The sequence below is a fragment of the Microcaecilia unicolor genome, chromosome 1 (genome assembly GCF_901765095.1).
Source record: "Microcaecilia unicolor chromosome 1, aMicUni1.1, whole genome shotgun sequence".
NCBI lineage: Eukaryota > Metazoa > Chordata > Amphibia > Gymnophiona > Siphonopidae > Microcaecilia > Microcaecilia unicolor.
The window spans coordinates 450,070,695-450,085,642 of record NC_044031.1 but is presented as its reverse complement, the minus strand read 5'-3'; the positions used below and the strand labels follow the sequence as shown (position 1 = coordinate 450,085,642).

General features: G+C 41.7%; 1 protein-coding gene across 1 annotated transcript in view; it reads right to left on the bottom strand.

Moving 5' to 3' along the window:
- Nucleotides 1-14,948, bottom strand: part of C1H18orf63 (chromosome 1 C18orf63 homolog) — a 186,323-nt gene that overhangs the window by 39,300 nt on the left and 132,075 nt on the right. The window contains exon 10 of the mRNA XM_030212812.1: nt 13,130-13,313. Within this exon, the coding sequence (XP_030068672.1) occupies nt 13,130-13,313 (184 nt within the window). The remainder of the gene's footprint in view (nt 1-13,129; nt 13,314-14,948) is intronic.

The window sequence follows — 14,948 nt, the reverse complement described above, 5'->3', positions numbered from 1 at the left end:
GGAGGTGAAATGTAGGTGGGTGACTACTTTATCGATGGTTATGCCATTATTAATGGCGAGCACATGGTCTTTGACCAGGTGCTTATTGGTGGGCTTTTTCGTTCTTATTCCCTGGCCACTGATACGCAGAATGATTGTGTTCTTCCTTCATAGAACATGTATGCCTTTGGTAAGTTAAGGATCATGTTAGTTTGTGTGAAAGAGACAAGATAATGTTTTAAAAATCTTACTGTATCACTGCTGCTGCTCTCTGTAGATTCCATTTCTGTGTTGTTGTAGGGTGTTTATTTTAGTTTAAAACTAACAAAGATAACGCAGCTCTTATACTCCTCCACCATACCATTCCTTCTGGTACAAGCCCTGGGCTATAGTATCCTGTTCGGAGGGTGTTTCTGGTTACACCTGTCCATAAGGAATATGACTGGACAAACGAGGAGAGCCCCCTCCTCTGTGACACCCTCCCATACACTCAACACCACCAGACATATTTTAGGACTACTGTCTGAAAGGTCAATTGTGACCAGATGTTCTGATATGTAGGGGAAAAAAACAAAGACCCTGAACGTTTTACACAGTTTCATAAGAACACACATGACGTTTCATTAGTTTATGATTTTTATTATTACGATATACTGTATGGTACATCTGTTACTACTACCTTTCCATACATTTTATTCAAGGTCTGTAGCCTGTGCAGGTCATGATCTATACTTCTACACATTGTCTCATGTCCAAAACATGTCTGAAAACAGATGTCCCAAAGTCTGAAACAGATACAAACATATTGAGAACTACAGACTTTTGTAAAATGAATCAAGTTTTCTTTCAATTATAATACAGTGGATATAATTTATATAATCTTGCTCCTTCAAACGGTTTGTCATACTATTTAGCTTTTGAAAAGTATTAGGTGCTGTTATACACTGTCGATGAGGTGAATGATGGTGTTAATGGTTTCATTAAAAAGCATCGGTATTTCCATTTTATACCTAGCTATCAGAATGATAACTAGAATACGCTTCAAACACAGTCTTTTGCAAAACACGTAGTTTCTGCGCTTTTACATCAGGGTGCCATCTCAGGAATGCATGCTGTCTTAGCCCCCACAACCATGATAGTATTTAGCATGTGATGTATAATGTAGTAAACCGCTATTCATATGAGTGAGTTGAAGATGCTTTTCCGGTAAAGAGAATGGATCCTCAGTTGCTTAATAAAACTGATAGTGTCCCACCATCTCATGTCTCGTACATCCTCAGGCCTAGAGGTCCATTTGCAAAGTCTCTGTATACCATGGGCATTCTTGGGCACACACTGACAGCAGAACAAGCAGCACACACACGTGACATTGACTGGCTGTAGCTCTGCAGTGTCTCTATATCCTTCATCATTCACCTACAACAGAAGTTTGAGTCTGTTAAATGCTGTTCAAGAAAAAACAACCCAGATCATATTTTATCAGAAAGAAAACAAAACTACATGCATACCTGTGAAACTGAGGGAGTCAATTCCTCCGCCTGGTTTAGAAGATCCATAATTTAATTATCCTCAGCCACTTTATACATTTGTGTCATCGATGGCATCTTCGAACATGTCTTCTGTGAAATCCGTGGCCTTATCCGTCACGGGTATGTTCTGGGTGCTATCTAGGTCTTCTGTTAGAGAAATGTTGACTTCTTGGGAGTCAAATAGTTTTGCCCACTACCTAGTTCATCCTGTGAGTAGTGTGAAATACGAAGTGGTCGCCGCCATCTCGGAAAAGGTGCGTGGTCTGGGAGGAGTGATGACATCATGTCCTGTGATGTAACCACAAAGGGTGGGGTTTGGGGTGGTGTTATGCCAAAAGGGGCTGTCACGAAATGCCTACCACCCACCTGGGGTGAACCCTGCCGCCACCTGAAGTACTGCTCGGGCCTACCTGCACCTGTGCTCTACACTAGCACCCTCCTCTCAATGACTGGGTCCTGCTTGCCTTTGGGTGAGTTCCCCACCCACAAGTTATTTCTCTGGTGGTTTCTAAGGACACTGGGGCCACAAACCCAGGGGTTCCATAACTCTTAGAAAACACCCACAGACCCAAAACACAAACCAGCAGGATAATTAGTCAGTCCAAGACAATAGCACTAACAAACTAATTGGTTTATTATCAGAAAAGGAATGGAACAGTGAACGGTGGAAAACTAGATGAAATTAGCAAACAATAACAGATAACTGAACAAGGATCAACATTAATCTAAACACTATTACTACCTGAGTAGCACCTGGGGAGTTCAGGAAAATTAACTGCTCACAGTCTTTGAACAGGGTCTCAGTGTAGAGATCTTTACCCTTCACACTCCCTTATTGAAACTGGGGGAAATCCAGTACCTTCTGGCTGGATTTTGAACTCTAGGGCCAATCAGAGTCCAGAGCATTAACTTTGAAAGTATCTGGCCAATGGCACTGCAAGTTACTTTCCCTCAGGGCTTCCCTCCTTTCCTGTGGAAGACAAGCTGAAAGGAAAACAACTTCAGTCTTAAAGCATAGAGCAGGCACCACCTTCTGGCCAATTAAGGGAAATACATGTCATAAAATAAAAAAAATAATACAGACCACATGCATAAGTCTCCTGTTTCGCCACAAGGGCAGTATTATGCAAAAGGGGCAGGGTGTGGGCAGGGTTATGATGTCACATCTGGTGACATCATCAAAGGGGTTGAGATGGGGAGTCTGCAGGGATTTTGCAGACTGGGTGTGGCCTGGGTGGATCCTTGATTATGATTGGCTGCTGTGACCAGAAGTGGGTATTATCTATGTGCCAAAATATGCAAATTAATTTTGACAAAAGCTTGTGTGGTATACCACTCAGGCAAGTTGCAAGTCTAAATCTCAAGTTTTTCTTCACAACTATTCTAAGAGCCTACATTCTTTTTTAAGCAAATAAATTGTGCCATGAACCAAGGATTAAGGATCTTTTTTTCAGACAGAAGTTTTCATTAATGGAGCTATCTTGTTTAAATGTGTATAAACCAAAAGAACCAATATTAAGTGAAGAAGAATTGGTAAAATTAGAAATCAAATCAGACCAAAAAAGGTCAGAAGAGATTTTGGTGCTCATTTTCAAAGAATACAGACTTACTCCCCTGTTTACAAAGTGTATTTATTTATTACATTTGTACCCCGCGCTTTCCCACACATTGCAGGCTCAATGCGGATTATATAGTAAATACAATTACAATCACAAGTCTTTAAGGAGAATATTTTAAATTGTAGTAAACATAGTGAAAGTGGGGGTTTGAGGAAAAGTGAGTTGAGCAAGTCAGGGGAAACAAAGGAAAGGTAAGCAAAAGGAAAGAGATTGGAAGGGGTAAGGAGAGGAAGGATGGAGTGGAAAAAATAAAGGGCAAATGATGGATAGGAAAAGATAAGGGCATAAGGAGACTGAGATAAGGGCATAAGGAGATTGGGAAATATAGTCTGAGGGATAATAATCTTCAAGATCAAGATTGTAAGAGTATAGAGTTAATTAGGGTCAGGCGGGTAAGCTGTCTTGAAGAGATGGGTCTTCAGCATTTTCCTAAAGATTAAATAGTCATTGATTGATTGGATAGATCTTGGCAAGGTGTTCCAGAGCTGGATACCCAAGAAGGAGAAACTGGATGCTTAAAAGGTCTTATATTTAATACCTTTGCAATTGGGGAGATGTAAGTTAAGATGGGTACGAGATGACGATGATCTATTTCTGGCTGGGAGGTCGATGAGGTTATTCATATAATTAGGGGATTCACCATATATAATCCTGTGAATCATAGTATAAACTTTAAAATGTATTCTCTCTCTGATGGGAAGCCAATGAAGTCTCTAAGAGGTGTTGCATTGTCGAATCTTGACTTGCCGAAGATAAGTCTGGCTGCCGTGTTTTGGGTAGTCTGAAGCCTCCTGAGGATTAGGGACTTGCATCCGAGGAGAAAACTGTTGCAGTAGTCTGCGTGTATAAGTACTGTGGATTGTACTAAGTTCTGGAAGGTGTTCAAGGGAAGATAAGATCTTAATCGTTTCATAATCCACATCATGTTAAACATTTTTTTAGTGACGGATTTGGCATGGTTTTCAAATGATAGATGGTTATCAATTGTTACTCCAAGTATTTTCAGGCTATCTGATAGGGATAATTTAACATCTGAGGTGTTAAGAGTAGCTGGGAAAGGCAAAGAGTATTGGGATGAAAGGACTAAACACTGTGTCTTCTCTTTGTTTAGTTTCATCTTAAAAGCGTTAGCCCAAGAGGTGAGTGTGGTCATGCCAGTATTAATTTTGTCTGAGATTTCAGATAAATTGGATTTGAAGAGGATAAATATGGTGACGTCGTCAGCGTAAATAAAGGGATTAAGTACAAGCTTGGCTAACAACTTAGCCAGGGGAATCATCATGAGGTTAAAAAGTATCGGTACCCCGCATTCAGATGACCATGGGGATGAAATATTCGAGGTCCCCTTGACTTGATAAGATCTTGTGGTAATAAAGCTTTTTATCCAGTTTATAATGTTGCCACTGATCCCAATTTTGTCGAGGAGTTTGGTTAGGATAGTATGATCAACCATGTCAAAGGCGCTGGATAGGTCAAATTGTAGAAGGAGGTTATGATTGCCAAGTGCTATTTCTTGTTTGAATTTGGATATTAAGGTAAGAAGGACCATTTCAGTACTATGAGCCGAGCAGAAGCCCGACTGTGATTCGTGTAGAATGGAATATATTCGTTGAGTTGTTGGGTCACTCTGTTTTCCATTAATTTTGTGATTAGAGGGATGGAGGCAATTGGACGATAGTTGGTCACATCGCTTGTAGGTTTTTTTTTTTGGGGGGGGGGGGGGGGGTTGGGTATGGGTGTGAGTAAAATATTGCCATGTCTGGTGGGGAAGGAGCCTCGATGAAGTAGGAAGTTCAAGTGGGCGGTGAGATCAGATATAAAGCATGTAGGGGCGTCCTTCAAAAGATAGTTGGGAAAAGGATCAAGTTGGCAATAAGATCTGGAGAGTTTAGTGATGGTTTTAGTAACTTCATCATTGGTAAGGGGGGTAAAGTTAGTCCAATATCTGTCAGCTGGTACTTCATCAAATCCAGGGTCTTTTACGTGCCAAACAGGATTATTATATCCAACTGACCAACTCTCCTGGCTCTAATCCTCGACTTCTCTTCACCACATTGAACTCTCTCCTCAAGGTGCCCCCTCCCCCAACTCCCCCTTCATTATCTCCTCAGACCCTTGCTGAATTCTTTTACAACAAGGTTCAAAAGATAAACCTTGCTTTCTCTACCTCACCACCTCTCCCTCCACTAGTCCGTTCCCCTCTCTCTCCTTCCCCTCATTCCCTTTCCTCCTTTCCTGAAGTTACTATTGAGGAAACTACACTTCTCCTTTCTTCCTCAAAATGTACCACCTGTTCCTCTGATCCCATTCCCACCCACCTTCTTAATGCCATCTCTCCTGCTCTTATTCCTTTTATCTGTCATATTCTCAACCTCTCACTTTCCACTGCGACTGTCCCTGCTGCCTTTAAACATGCTGTGGTCACACCTCTCCTTAAGAAGCCTTCACTCGACCCTACTTGTCCCTCTAATTACCGACCCATCTCCCTCCTTCCTTTTCTCTCCAAATTACTTGAGCGTGCTGTTCACCGCCGCTGCCTTGATTTTCTCTCCTCACATGCTATTCTTGACCCACTACAATCTGGTTTTCGCCCTCTCCACTCAACCGAAACTGCGCTTACTAAAGTCTCCAATGACCTATTACTGGCTAAATCCAGAGGTCAATATTCCATCCTCATTCTTCTTGATCTTTCCGCTGCTTTTGACACTGTCGATCACAGCATACTTCTCGATACCCTGTCCTCACTTGGATTCCAGGGCTCTGTCCTTTCCTGGTTCTCTTCCTACCTCTCCCTCCGCACCTTTAGTGTTCACTCTGGTGGATCCTCTTCTACTTCTATCCCTCTGCCTGTCGGCGTACCTCAGGGTTCTGTTCTTGGTCCCCTCCTCTTTTCTATCTACACTTCTTCCCTTGGTTCATTAATCTCATCCCATGGCTTTTCCTACCATCTCTATGCTGATGACTCCCAAATCTACTTTTCTACCCCTGATATCTCACCTTGCATCCAAACCAAAGTTTCAGCGTGCTTGTCTGACATTGCTGTCTGGATGTCTCAACGCCACCTAAAATTAAATATGACCAAAACCGAGCTTCTCATTTCCCCCCCCAAACCCACCTCCCTGCTCCCCTCGTTTTCTATTTCTGTTGATGACTCTCTCATTCTCCCTGTCTCCTCAGCTCGAAACCTTGGGGTCATCTTTGACTCTTCTCTCTCCTTCTCTGCTCATATCCAGCAGATTGCCAAGACCTGTCGTTTCTTTCTTTATAACATCCGTAAAATCCGCCCCTTTCTTTCCGAGCACTCTACCAAAACCCTCATCCACACCCTTGTCACCTCTCGTTTAGACTACTGCAATCTGCTTCTTGCTGGCCTCCCACTTAGTCACCTCTCCCCTCTCCAGTCGGTTCAAAACTCTGCTGCCCATCTCATCTTCCGCCAGGGTCGCTTTACTCATACTACCCCTCTCCTCAAGACCCTTCACTGGCTCCCTATCTGTTTTCGCATCCTGTTCAAACTTCTTCTACTAACCTATAAATGTACTCACTCTGCTGCTCCCCAGTATCTCTCCACACTCGTCCTTCCCTACACCCCTTCCCGTGCACTCCGCTCCATGGATAAATCCTTCTTATCTGTTCCCTTCTCCACTACTGCCAACTCCAGACTTCGCGCCTCCTGTCTCGCTGCACCCTACGCCTGGAATAAACTTCCTGAGCCCCTACGTCTTGCCCCATCCTTGGCCACCTTTAAATCTAGACTGAAAGCCCACCTCTTTAACATTGCTTTTGACTTGTAACCACTTGTAACCACTCGCCTCCACCTACCCTCCTCTCTTCCTTCCCGTTCACATTAATTGATTTGATTTGCTTACTTTATTTATTTTTTTGTCTATTAGATTGTAAGCTCTTTGAGCAGGGACTGTCTTTCTTCTATGTTTGTGCAGCGCTGCGTATGCCTTGTAGCGCTATAGAAATGCTAAATAGTAGTAGTAGTAGCAGTTCATCAAGAAAGGTGTCAACCGTGATTATGTCTTTGGAAATCGAATTACGAAGATTAATAATTTTGTCGTTAAAGTAATTAGCTAACTGGTCAGCAGAAGGGCGGTTTGAAGGTGAAGTTGTTACTGGGTCTGTGTTAAGCAGAGTTTTTATAATTTGAAATTGTTTTTTTGTGTCTGCACCGGAGTTAGTAATTTTTCGTGTGTAATAATCTCTTTTGGCACGCTTGATGGCGTATTTGTAGATCCTTTGTGACTGTTTCCATGCATTAAAGTTAGCGTTATCCTTTGATTTGCTCCATGTTTTTTCAAGTTTTCTGGTTTGTGACTTCAAGTTTTTCAGTAAGTCATTGAACCATGGAGAAGGGTTACATTTACGTAAAATCTTGGGGTGCAGAGGAGCAATTTCATCCAGAATCATTTTACATCTATTATCCAATAAAGTAAGGAAGAGGTCTGAGTTAGGTTGTATCGACCAGTTATTTGCATAGATATGTTGCCAGAATTTAGTGTTATCAATCCGTCCTCTGGTGAAGATTGTTTTAGGGTCATGTGATCAGGACTTGCCCTTTTTACGCCATTGTAAAGTTAGGAAAGCTTTGTAGTGGTCAGACCAAGGTGTGGGAGACCAATCAATACTAGATATAATAAAGTTAAGGTTGATAGAGAATTTATAAGAAATAACATCTAGTGAATGACCCTTGATGTGGGTAGATTGTAATGGAGGTATAACAAGGTCACATAGGTCAAGGAGATCCATACATTCTAGGGTGTGGGTAGACTTGGAGTCTTCTAAATGTAGGTTCAAGTCACCTAGTAAGATTATATTAGGATTGTTGATACATGAGTTGGATATAAAGTCCATAAAGGTAGAGTGGTTATAAGTCCAGTTACGAGGGGGTCTGTAAAATAGAATGCAAGTTAAGTGATCGTGGAGTGTGGGGCACTGAAGTTTTATTGAAGCGATTTCAAGTTCCGGGGTAGAGTTTTCAGAGATGAGTTCAGATGAGAAGTTAGATCTAAGAATTAATGCTATGCCTCCTCTAATTTTCTCTTTTCTAGGTCAATGTAGGATTTTATATCCAGGAGGGCAGAGGTCAAGTATGATGGGGTCCTTAGAGTCACAGATCCATGTTTCAGTGATGAAGAGTAGGTCTATAGTGTCAGACTTGATCCAGTCAGTGATAGTTTCAGCTTTACTTACCACTGATCTAGCATTAATATATCCCACACGAACAGGTAGGTAAGGATCAGTTTCATGAGATGACGGGCAAATATTTATAATTTGACTCGTTTTTTTTTTTACTTTGGTTTTAGTAATTTTGAGCGTTTTTTGATGTTGTGAAGTTTAAGTTATTTTTTGCTTTATTTGAGACATCAGCTGTTATTAGTGGTGATTGGTTGGGTGTTGAAAAGTGTCTTTGTGGCTATTAACAGTCCGTGATGAAGACATTATCTTGGGTGTCCTTTTGTGGTAATGAAGCACTGGAATAATATTGATATCCGAAGGTGAGGTTTTGGAAGTTGCATGAATAAGGGCAAGTGAATGAATAATGAATAGAATTTTTAGGAAAATCATTTTGGCGAAACAGAATTATTGATTAGTTTAGAATGCAGTAAGTTAATAGCAAAACTGCCTGAAAAGAAGCATCAACTTAAGTCAGCTATCTGCATAAAGTGTATAACAGTTTTAGATAGGCACAATCATCAGTATAACAATTTAAACTATAAAATGAGATAGTGACTATAGCACCAATTAAATTTCCTGGTGAGGGTAGAATTTGTAACACAACTAAAGATTATTAATGGTGTTGTGAAATGCAGTAGATTGATAGCAGGACTATCTCTAGATAGCAACTACTAAACACAGAATGTCTGCAATTAAGCATATAACAGTTTTAGATATACACAGAAGTAGTAGTCCAAATTCAAAATCCAGGATGAAGACAGTGTTAAATGATGCCAGTTAACATTATATACCAATTAATTTCTTGGTGAGGGTTAGTATTAGTAACACAGATAAAGGCTATTAACGGTAAAATTGCTGGATTATCTAGGGATAACATCAGCTAGACACAATTGTCTGCAATTAAAGCATATAACAGTTACAGATATATAGACAGCATGTGTTAGGCGGTGAGACTTATGTGTTAGGCGGTGAGAGTCTGATAGGTACTGAGGGGGAGAGGGATCTTGGGGTGATAGTATCCGAGGATCTGAAGGCGACGAAACAGTGTGACAAGGCAGTGGCCATAGCGAGAAGGTTGCTAGGCTGTATAGAGAGAGGTGTGATCAGCAGAAGAAAGGAAGTGTTGATGCCCCTGTACAAGTCGTTGGTGAGGCCCCACCTGGAGTATTGTGTTCAGTTTTGGAGGCCGTACCTTGCGAAGGATGTTAAAAAAATGGAAGCGGTGCAAAGAAAAGCTACGAGAATGGTATGGGAATTGCATTCCAAGATGTATGAAGAGAGACTTGCTGACCTGAACATGTATACCCTGGAGGAAAGGAGGAACAGGGGTGATATGATACAGACGTTCAAATATTTGAAAGGTATTAATCCGCAAACAAATCTTTTCCGGAGATGGGAAGGCGGTAGAACGAGGACATGAAATGAGATTGAAGGGGGGCAGACTCAGGAAAGATGTCAGGAAGTATTTTTTCACAGAGAGGGTGGTGGATGCTTGGAATGCCCTCCCGCGGGAGGTGGTGGAGATGAAAACGGTAACGGAATTCAAACATGCATGGGATATACATAAAGGAATCCTGTGCAGAAGGAATGGATCCTGAAAGGCTTAGCCGAAATTGGGTGGCGGAGCAGGTGGGAGGAAGAGGGGTTGGTGGTTGGGAGGCGAGGATAGTGGAGGGCAGACTTATACGGTCTGTGCCAGAGCCGGTGATGGGAGGCGGGACTGGTGGTTGGGAGGCAGGGAATCCTGCTGGGCAGACTTATACGTTCTGTGCCCTGAAAAAACAGGTACAAATCAAGGTAAGGTATACACATATGAATTTATCTTGTTGGGCAGACTGGATGGACCATGCAGGTCTTTTTCTGCCGTCATCTACTATGTTACTATTAACTGAAATTCAGATTCCATAAATTTGAGGAAGCAAAGGCACATACGTGGGTAAAGCAAAAAACTAAGTTAGCAGTTCCTTAATAAGGCCACTGGTGTAGATCATGCATTGGCTGAAGGGAAGCAGGTAGTGTTATTTTCCTTGGAAGGAGCAATAGAATTTAAAAGTACTTAGGTAACACTGGATCTAAAGATGGTTGCCACGAGGTCAAAACAAGGTACTAAGAAACATTTGCCATCTGGATCTAAATAGCCACAACAAGGCATTAACATCGATTTTTGCAGAATATTACAGGAGTCAGTAATAATGGCAATGTGAGAGAGAATTGAAATTAGGTACTGTTTGTAATTAATACTGTATTTGTAATATAAGAATAAGATAAGGTTGCAGGAATAACGGTATAAGTGGCACAATGTTCAAGGTAGAACAGATGTGAAGAACACTGTGCAGTAAAACTCGACCATCATATTATATATCACCTAGATGGACTATGCATTACTAACAGTAAAGTAATTTGGATGAGAATTTTCTTTTCTTGATAACGTCGAAGGATCCTCACTGTTTGAGACAGTCTCGTTAGCATCAGTTTCCTCCATCCCAATCGTTCACACTTTCTTCTTTAACGGTTGTGCTGCATACCTTACAGCAGCAGCTTTGGTGACTCACTTGCTATACTGCCTTGGCGGGCAGCCGATCCGCCAGTGTGTTTATCGACGAAGGCTCCTCGCCTTATGGGACAACCTTGAATCACCAGCGACCTTCGACCCACTCGTTTGCACTTTTCAAAGTGGTTTGGGCAGCAGAGCTTGCAGTGACGCCTTTGGTGTTCCAGTCGCAACACCGCCTTGGCAGGTAGTCGAACCGCCGGTATTTCCCTAGAGGGCAGGTTCAACCACTGCAGCGGCCCATTCCGCAAGGTAGAGGTGGGGGCCTCGCTCGGTAAAAGGCCTCAGCGACAACAGGTGTAGCTAAATCACGGCCGGAACTTTAGTTAGGGGTAGCTAATGGTCAGAGTGATCATCTAAGGCCAGGCTGCCAGGTCGCATACGGGGCTGAGAGCTACGCACGTAAGCAGTTGTATTATTTGGCAACGGCGGTCGATCAGGCTGGGTGCCTGTGTAAAACCTATGTGAGACCTTACCAGGGTTGCTCTGTTCCACTTACGGGTGGGTCCATCCTGTGAGGGATCAGTTATCATCAACAGGTATTAGATCGTTATACCACCCTAAGTCACCCTAATCTCAGATGTCTTCAATCAAGTTCTGCCCGATTTCAACCAATTCAGTTCGATTTCAGCTTGGTTCAATTTCGGCAACTGGAGCTGTCAAAGTGATATACAGTTACAGCCCAATTCCAGCTCAAATTTAACCCTATTTCAGCTAAATTTCAGCGTGATGTTCAATACTGACCGACTTCAGTTCAATTTCAGTCCAATTACTGACCGGTTTCAGTTCAATTTCAGTCCAATTACACCCGATTACATCCTGGCTAAACTGAGGTAACCGGAGCTAACTGACGTGATGCTCAGTCGATGGCCAATTCCAGCATAAATTTAACCCGATTTCAGTTCAATTTCAGTCCAATTTCGGTCCGATTACAGCCTGAGGCAACCGGAGCTAACTGACAACGTGATGTTTAGTCGGCGGCCATCTTCAGCAGTTACACCGCAGCAATACCGACAAAGTGAATAGGCTGCGTCAGTATTAGCACACCAGCAGTTGCTAGCGCAGCTTTGTAAACAGGACGGTTACAAAGTTATGAGGTGTATTCTCGAAGCACTTACGCTTACAAAGTTCCATAGGTTACTATGGAACTTTGCAAGTCTAAGTGCTTTGAAAATGAGCCCCAAAGTAACCAATGTAACTTTGTAAGTCAATGTGCTTTGAAAATAAGCCTTTTTATCTCTCAATAAGACAAAAGATTTAGTTTTTTTTTTTCTTTTTGTTGTTTTGGATTGCCAGTTGACAGTAATTCAAGTAGAAAATGGTCAGTCCATACCAAAGGTGACCAATGAACTCCTCTCATAAAAAGATTTGAAGCGGATAAAGTGGTATAAGCAAAGACTTCATGCTGATGTTCTTTTTCATGACTACTAGTAATGGTATGAAAGGATAAGCCCAAATCCAACAAAAAATCATTAAACTCTTGTTACAGCAGAATCATTTAAATCGTCTAGGTGTAAATTTATGTCCCCTAGAACAAATTTTTTTTGTATGTAATAATGATTGTTATAAAATTAAACAATAGAAAAGCTAGGAGGAAGATAGCCTTATTCATTTTCATGGGGCTGTGCTTATTTTTGTAAAGGATTGACGAAAAGAATATGAGTAGTATACGGTTGTATAATGTACATAGATTTTACAAACCCCTTGAGTTACAATGCATTGTAAACCTCTTCTCTGGTGTTAATAAAGATACTTTCCAAAAAAAAAAAATGAAACAGCAATTATATGGAAATACATGTTTTTTTAATTTAAGAAAAGCCCTAAAACAGCAAAAACAATATTTGCTCAGGTATGATTCTACAATAGATTATACAAACAGCATGAGCAACTTTCCCTAACTTCCTGTATATAGGGTTACCATATGGCTCCAAAAAAAGGAGGACACATTGATCGTCCGGGTTTTACTTCCATTGAAAGCAATGGAAGTAAAACCCAGACTGGCTCAATCTGTCCTCCTTTTTCTGGAGCCATATGGTAACCCTATGTATACATTTTTACTGCAACTCATTCTGTATACTCAGTCTGATTACTTCAATAATCTCATTAGTTCTTATAGCACTCAAGACTCAGATTCTTCTATCACCTACTTCAGAATCACTACTAGAATGTAAAAAATTATGACAACATATTACCGAATTCAGCAATTTCATTTACCTCTTTTTTTTTCTATTGTATTTACAGAAGAAGGTAACAAAGAGCTGGCTTACCTGCACACAAGGCCTGATAAGTTCCTTTGTAGCATAGCAAGGCTTACTTGTCATCTTGACAGGACAACCACAGAGATGGGACAGAATAAACTTTAAGTCAGACAGAAAAGCATTTAACACATGGTCCAGATCCATTCTGGGAAAAAATTGTACAGGTTTACTTCTGATGCAGCTAAATGGGTATCTAAATGAAAATTAAGGGCTATGTACCATACATGCATTTCTTTAAAACAAACAAAAAAAAAGGTTATAAATATTAGGAGGCCAAAACAGAAAGATTTAAACAGTCCCCACTTTTTATGAATAAAGTGCATGGTAATTTCCCTGTTTGCACATGGTAATCATGCACTATTTTTGTTTTTTCTAATTATTTTTTGAGGGGGCATGGCGTGGGCAGATAACAAGCTCTTTTCTTTTTATTACACTGTTAATGCTTGAGGTATGCAGACCCAGAATTCATATCACATACTATGACTGAGATAAAACTTACAACTTTGAATGCTAAAGATATTTCACACCCAATTAAATGCAAGAAAATCCTATTACAGTGGTGGAAATAAGTATTTGATCCCTTGCTGATTTTGTAAGTTTGCCCACTGACAAAGACATGAGCAGCCCATAATTGAAGGGTAGGTTATTGGTAACAGTGAGAGATAGCACATCACAAATTAAATCCGGAAAATCACATTGTGGAAAGTATATGAATTTATTTGCATTCTGCAGAGGGAAATAAGTATTTGATCCCCCACCAACCAGTAAGAGATCTGGCCCCTACAGACCAGGTAGATGCTCCAAATCAACTCGTTACCTGCATGACAGACAGCTGTCGGCAATGGTCACCTGTATGAAAGACACCTGTCCACAGACTCAGTGAATCAGTCAGACTCTAACCTCTACAAAATGGCCAAGAGCAAGGAGCTGTCTAAGGATGTCAGGGACAAGATCATACACCTGCACAAGGCTGGAATGGGCTACAAAACCATCAGTAAGACGCTGGGCGAGAAGGAGACAACTGTTGGTGCCATAGTAAGAAAATGGAAGAAGTACAAAATGACTGTCAATCGACAAAGATCTGGGGCTCCACGCAAAATCTCACCTCGTGGGGTATCCTTGATCATGAGGAAGGTTAGAAATCAGCCTACAACTACAAGGGGGGAACTTGTCAATGATCTCAAGGCAGCTGGGACCACTGTCACCACGAAAACCATTGGTAACACATTACGACATAACGGATTGCAATCCTGCAGTGCCCGCAAGGTCCCCCTGCTCCGGAAGGCACATGTGACGGCCCGTCTGAAGTTTGCCAGTGAACACCTGGATGATGCCGAGAGTGATTGGGAGAAGGTGCTGTGGTCAGATGAGACAAAAATTGAGCTCTTTGGCATGAACTCAACTCGCCGTGTTTGGAGGAAGAGAAATGCTGCCTATGACCCAAAGAACACCGTCCCCACTGTCAAGCATGGAGGTGGAAATGTTATGTTTTGGGGGTGTTTCTCTGCTAAGGGCACAGGACTACTTCACCGCATCAATGGGAGAATGGATGGGGCCATGTACCGTACAATTCTGAGTGACAACCTCCTTCCCTCCGCCAGGGCCTTAAAAATGGGTCGTGGCTGGGTCTTCCAGCACGACAATGACCCAAAACATACAGCCAAGGCAACAAAGGAGTGGCTCAGGAAGAAGCACATTAGGGTCATGGAGTGGCCTAGCCAGTCACCAGACCTTAATCCCATTGAAAACTTATGGAGGGAGCTGAAGCTGCGAGTTGCCAAGCGACAGCCCAGAACTCTTAATGATTTAGACATGATCTGCAAAGAGG